Source organism: Mixophyes fleayi, chromosome 3 (genome assembly GCF_038048845.1).
Source record: "Mixophyes fleayi isolate aMixFle1 chromosome 3, aMixFle1.hap1, whole genome shotgun sequence".
In the NCBI taxonomy this organism is placed as follows: domain Eukaryota; kingdom Metazoa; phylum Chordata; class Amphibia; order Anura; family Limnodynastidae; genus Mixophyes; species Mixophyes fleayi.
In genome coordinates, this window is record NC_134404.1 from 148,396,492 (window position 1) to 148,403,425 (window position 6,934).

The window sequence follows — 6,934 nt, forward strand, 5'->3', positions numbered from 1 at the left end:
TTGGGAATAGACACGAGATACTGGAATTCATAAATTGCAATACAAAAGGAGTTGTTTATCTCCAGACATGCCCCTGCAACCTAATTTATATAGGCAAAACTGGCCGCACTCTGAAACGTTGCATTTTGGAGCACGTGGGATGCATTCAAAATGTTTCCAACGACAACGAACGTCTAAGACAGATATGTCCAATTGCTAAACATTTCTTTGAGGTACACAAGAGCGACCCTTGTAATCTCACGGTTTTTGGCATTGAACAAGTTAGGATGGGGATAAGGGGAGGTGATGCTGACAGGATTTTACTGCAGACGGAGAACAGGTGGATCTTCTTGATGAACTCACTGCATCCCGCGGGATTAAATGAGAGAAACCGCATAGCATGCTTCTTATAGGCATCTGCAGAAGACATTTTGTAGATTCTCCAAAAGTTCCAGGACAGAAAGTGGTCATCGCCATTAGTATTCAACAGGGTGATACCTCTGTCAGGTCACTACATTATCTCCTTATCTCACATTATTGTTAAACATAAGGGTTGGTACTGTGACATTTAATAGGCCAATTACATGTGATTGTCCCTATGTTCAACAGTTATCAGCTGTTACCTGAAATATTTTATATTTATGCTATTTGAGCGGCATTCAGATAGGCAGATCTGCTCATCTAGCATTATTATTAAATAACTCACTGGCTAAATTGTACAAACATGATTGTTGATCAGGCCTCATACTGTTTAACATTGGCTTTTCATTTGGTTTGATTTTCTAGATTCTTCATACAGTGAACAGTTCCAAACACAAAACATATTATTTGTTCTAGGTTAATGAGCCTACTTTTGTTTTCACTTTTGAACTCTTAATGTTCTAATAATTTTTTGTGACTAAAATACATTGGTAATAAACTTGAACATTCAAGGATCATATAGGCATTTTAAGACTAGAGATGAATGGAAAGGTCAGAACTGTAATAGAGTATGTAACTGTTTCTCATTTGAATTGTTAGAGGAAATAAAAAACGCCCTCTAAAATTGAGGACACCTCTCACCCTGTTCATTAATACCGGTAACCACAAAGCATTGTGCATTGTAACATTTGTAACATGACCGGTTTCATTATCAGCTACCTTCTCTAAACCACTTAATTAGACCCAAAAGAAATTCCTATGTGTTGCAGCAGTGCATTAATTGCTCTAAAACCACATTTAGCCTGAAACCTAAAACTTGTTTGTGTGAAGGTCACTATTCCTAAAATGTAGAATCCCAAGCAGATAAGAAAGATAGCATCAGTAACAAGATGTATTAAACCTTAGTATGACAGGTACATGCTGATGTTTAATTAGTGATGGTGGCAGTATTAAAGGTGTATACTAATATCATTCATAATGTACCTAGGTATTGTCTTTTAATATCGTATATCTAAAGTGTTCACATGCTTGTTTAGTAGTTTTTCAAAGGAAGATCAGATAGAGTTCACTAATCCCAAGAAGGCAGTACACATAAGGCTCTTGTGGTAGTATCTGCTGTTTCTTTCCTACAATATCTATAAGCACACATGCAAATGCTTTACACTGTGTAAAAACATTTGGATGAGTTTATGTGAATGTACTAGTTGGTTTTAACAAATGCTACATACTTTGCATATTTTAGGAAAAGCAGACCAGAAATTGCTGTCCTGAGCCATACACGTATTTGCACGAGTTCCTGTACAATGGCACCATTACATTATCAGAGCTTAAGAATTTTCAGATTTCCATGTATTTAAGTATGTAAAGTTATAAGTGCAAGCCAACCATAAATGAGCAGTGTTTCATCCTGTTTATAAGTGCTTCCCATGTTAAAATGTTAATGCCTATCAACTGTTTATTTTATGTTGGAGACTTCACAGAAATGGACAGGACGCGGTTCATACTATTCTTGATCTCGGCAATACATTGTTGTATAAAATACTGTACAGACAGTTAGCTCCCATATCTGGGGTAAACGTCAGTGATGATATCATCAGTGTCTGCCATTCTGGAGGACTAAGTGCTACTGGGTTGTAAAGCCCAAATTTGTTCTAACTGGTAAAATAAAAAAGGAAATGGTCCCCATCCCCCTTCCCCACCACCACCAACCCAAAATCAATACTAATCAACTGTAGGATATGGTAATTAACTGGCTTGGGACAGGCCACAGTAATTTTAAGATGGGTCAGAGCATTTGTATCTCTAACCCACTAAATAAAGATGGTTACCTATTTCAGGAAATGTCCACCGAACACCAGACAGTTGCAATTACATTGCATAAGCCAAAAACCAATTAGAATGGTTCTAGAACATGTGATCACTGTAAATATTTATTTGTACATGGAATAATGTACCCTCTAATGTAAGTTATAAGGATATGATTTGTAATCCGGTCACGGACTCCTGAACTGAATTTCAATAGCCGTAATAATTTATAGCAGGGGTGCATTATTCCTTATTGCACAACTTTTCAAAATAAGCTCAATTGATTCCATCAGAATTTACTGATTTTTAAGGGATGACATCAAGGTTCAAAATCATACTGGTAGGTTAATTGTCTGCTATCAAATTGTCTAGTCTAGCCTAGTCTGTGTGTTAGGAAATTTAGAGTATTAGCTCCAATAGGGCAGGGACTGATGTGAGTGACCTATATTCTCTCTTTACAGCGCTGTGGAAATAGAGGCGCTATATTTATAAATGATGATCATCATTTGATCATGAGTGAGAAGTGCTGGCTACAGTGTTGCTGCTTTTTAATAAAATTAAAAAGTTTATTAAAATTGTTTATTTTGCACTAACCGTTTTGACATTGCAGACAGCTCTAACTTCATTTTTCTTGCTAGTTATTGGTATTTGTAAATCCGTTAGATGATTGTAGACTGTAAAGAACTACAGGTTAGAAAGTTAGGTATTTTATTTTTTGTTTTTAAATGTCTTAGTGTTTCATTTTTTTTATTTTTTTTAAAAACACATACTAACCCTTGTCACTAATCTTACATGTTTGTCAATGCAGAAATTGTCCCAATTTAACTGCATATTGTATGGGCAACGAAATTAATAGATATATACATATAAATTTTGTTACTGTTACTTAACTAACATTAAATGATTTATTCTTTAAAATCTCTTTAATCTTTTCTCACACTAGCAGTAGCTATAGTCATAAACAATTTTATTTTGGTAATGTCTCCTTACAGGTCGATGATTGTGGGTTTTCGTTGAATCACCCAAATCAATACTTTGCTGAAAGTCAGAAACTGCTTACTGGTGTCCGAGATATCAAGAAAGAGCAGACACAAGTAGAAAGTTCTCCTGCATCCTCTGCAAGTCAGATACCTAGTTCTTCATCATCGGGTTCAAACTTCACAAACACACAATCCGAAAACATGGAAGATATGGAACAGCTGTTAAGTGATTACTGAATCTCCATTTATGCAGCTACATTCTGCTGATGACAAACATTTATTTTCTGGTTTGCTATATATTATGCACTGCTAAATAAGGTATTGCTGGCTAGTGTTCAGAGAAATTAGTATTTTAGCATTGGAACAATAAAGATGCACCTTGTATTTGTTCATCTCTGTGTATTTTTTGCACATACATGTAAACTCAGCAGGTGGCTCGCAGCAAACAACCAGTATAAGGAATTGTTTAATATTGGGCCACCAACTAAGCCTCAAATAGAGATTCATGGCTGGGAAGCAAGGAAAAATATGAGAACGATGTACAATTCATTTCAGTCAGTGAGCTCAGAAAACAAGTCCAAAAAGTCTCTCTCTTAAAGATTATTAATCATAAAGATTGACCGTGTACTGGGGCATTATATATTGCAATTTGAGATTATTCATATTATCAAGGAACACAGCACAATATGAAATGCATATTGAACAAATAGCATTGACGACATTACTGAGGATACTATAGACAGAAACTAGACATCCCTGAAGTAATAAGCTTGCCACAATGCTACGTTGAGTCTTATGTTGAGTAAATGATACAATGAGGACTGTAGGACAGGAAATCCATAGCTAGCAATCAAGCTTTGTTTTGTGGTGCAACCAGAAAATCTTTTTTGTAGGCAAGCAGGCAGCCATTACCAACGCCGTTTCTTACATAGAAGCCACTGAGGTACAGCATTGTTTGTGGGAATGTCATTTTAAAGGACTGGAACAGCTACATGAGCTAGAAGTTTGTGCTGACGAAATAATTTTTAATTTGAGTCCCACAATTGTTGCACTAGGTAATTTAAAAAATAAATTAAGAGTAGCATGGTTCTGTTTGAGTAGAACAAAAACAGCAAAAAGAACATTTTTACTTTAAAATATTTGTGCATATAATATACAGCTAATCATTGTGAATTTTATCTGTCACTGGCATTAAAGGGTTTATTACATTTCATAGTCTGTGTGTAGAGATCCAGTCTGTCTTGAAGAAAGCATGTGATTGTTTCCATGCATGTGACATGCCAGAAATTTGTCTTTGAATGTTGATATATGAGGAGGCTCTGCTGGTTTCCAGTAGGCTGCAATAACAGACCTTGTTGCTGCCAGCATGTGCGAGTACAGTTTTTTAGAGTGTTTAGAAAGAAGGTAGTAGAAGAGGATATTTCGGTTCTGGAGCCACTAACAAGACGTTTAAAAGTCTATCCCAACTTTAACCCAAAATTGAGATATCTTGGTGCAGTACCAAAATATAGGTTAAAGGAGACGGCATACAAACTATACTACAGGTGTTAATAAACATTTACTTCTGAATCGGAGTTGTTATTGAGGTATGGGATGTTCTAGCCCTGATCTCCTCCAAATAGTCTGCCTCAGGTGGGAGTCCAAGATCAGACTCTCATTCACACTCATGTTTTCACTGGAAATATCTTGATAATTAAATAAGCATATTTTTAATTGTTTAGATCATACTCCTTAACAGTTTTCTGGTATCAAAGAGAGAGAGTTCACAAAAAAGTACTCTGAGGACATTTGCCCTTTAATCTGCAGTACCACCCTTCCCCATACTACAAGATGTCATATTTATGCAATCGATCTGCACATGTGCTGGAAACCCTAGTCACAGGAATTAGAGACTGCTTTAAATGACTGCATGTAAATAAAAGCCAGCAGCCTAGTGCCACACTTGAAATATCTAACCAGCACCTTCTTCATCTGTACGGGGGTATAGTCGTCTTGAATGGGATCTCCCTAGCCTGCCTCTACATCCTGTAGGCTACTAGTCTCTTCCCAGTACCACTGGATTGTGGGTACCAGGGTCATAGCTAAAAATTGGGACCATAGAGGGGCTGCTCTACCAATCCAGTGATCCCAGTATAATGGTAGCGGGGTCACTTATATCATTTCTCCTTTATTCTAACATATAATCAGTAAATAAATCATTGACACTTATTTAATGTTTAAAATTGGCTTTTACATCTTGTCCATTGTATTACAAGAAGATAGAATATAGAAGATTTCTAATAAAATGATTAGGGTGTTTTAATGGTCCTAATTCAGTAAAAAAAAAAAAAAAGTTAGCCCTTGTCTCTTATTTACATGCATGCAGTATACTATGTTACAACAGTATAATGGTGGCTGCTTCTTTTCATTTCATTTTCAGTTTTTGCATGTTGTGTACGTGCTATAAGTCCCATTGAATTAAATGAACCGGTGTGTGTTTTGTTACATCTACATGCTGGGACTTTGTTGTTCTATACCAGTGTTTCCCAACCCTAGTCCTCAAGTACCCCTAACAATACAGGTTTTCCAGGTGACCAGTGATCTAATTGGTACCACCTGTGGATCTTTAAAAATGTGTCCATCAGTAATGATTACACCTGTGCTCCAGCAAAGAGATATGGAAAACATGCACTGTTAGGGGTACTTGAGGACTAGGATTGGGAAACACTGTAATATACAATACCTGATATACTGTGCTATATACCCAACATAATTATCAAATGTCTCACTGTACATGATAAATTTATACTCTGCGGAGGGAATTCAATTCCCCCCGAAGTACTGCTGCTTTAAACGTATTACCGTTATTACGGTAATATTAACCCGGCTTTCTGCTCGCAGCTCAGGGGGCTGCGAGCAAAAAGCCGGCGTTAAAACTACCATAATGGTATTTACGTGCACTATTACCGTAATAACGGTAATATTGCGAGTAACGCGGCCAATTGAATTCCCCCCTACAAACTGCTTTACTTTTATTTTATTTTTGTGGCGATACAAAATATTTTTTTCCCCCAGTTCACTCTGTTAATGCTATTCTGAGATGAAAGAACAGGTATTGCGGTGGTATATATGATATAGATGTTACTGTCAGCAATAACCCTTTCTGCAGGAATGCAGTACATCTTACTCAGCCTCCTTACTGCACACTGTTTCATTCTATGGGGCGTATTCAATTGTTTGCCGTGACCGCTGAAAAACGAGCGCTCAAACTATTACCGTTTATACGGTAATTTACTCGCTCAATTTCAGCTCGCTGCTCAGGGAGCTGCGAGTTGAAATTGAGCGAGTAATTATCGTATAAACGGTAATAGCTTTAACGCGCACGTTTTTTTGCGGTCACGACAAACAATTGAATACGCCCCAAATGTGTTTCTGTACAGCACTGCTGTAACTGTACTGTACATTGCAGTGTGCTCTGTCAAAGCCTCAAATGTACATTTAATGATTGATTCTGTTTTGTAATAGTGTAACAACTAATAGTAATGTTAATTGTTTCTCTACTACACCCTGAACAAATTGGTGGTGTTTTCCTGGTATGGGCACTCCAATAATCAGATGGCCCTCATATTCAGTGCACATGTACAATGGACTGTAATCTAACCCCCCAACATCGCCATTCAACCAGCAAAGGAAATAATTGAAAAATTAGCAATGTTCATATTGTATTGACAATAGTATATACCAGTGGTTCCCAAACTTTTGCAGTTCGC

General features: G+C 36.9%; 1 protein-coding gene across 3 annotated transcripts in view; it reads left to right on the forward strand.

Moving 5' to 3' along the window:
- PRIM2 (DNA primase subunit 2) overlaps nucleotides 1-3,575 on the forward strand; it is a 140,447-nt gene extending 136,872 nt beyond the window's left edge. For all 3 annotated transcript variants that reach the window (XM_075202562.1, XM_075202563.1, XM_075202564.1), the window contains exon 14: nucleotides 3,198-3,575. In XM_075202562.1, the coding sequence (XP_075058663.1) occupies nucleotides 3,198-3,422 (225 nt within the window). In that variant the 3' untranslated portion in view covers nucleotides 3,423-3,575. The remainder of the gene's footprint in view (nucleotides 1-3,197) is intronic.
- The last annotated feature ends 3,359 nt before the right edge of the window (nucleotides 3,576-6,934 follow it).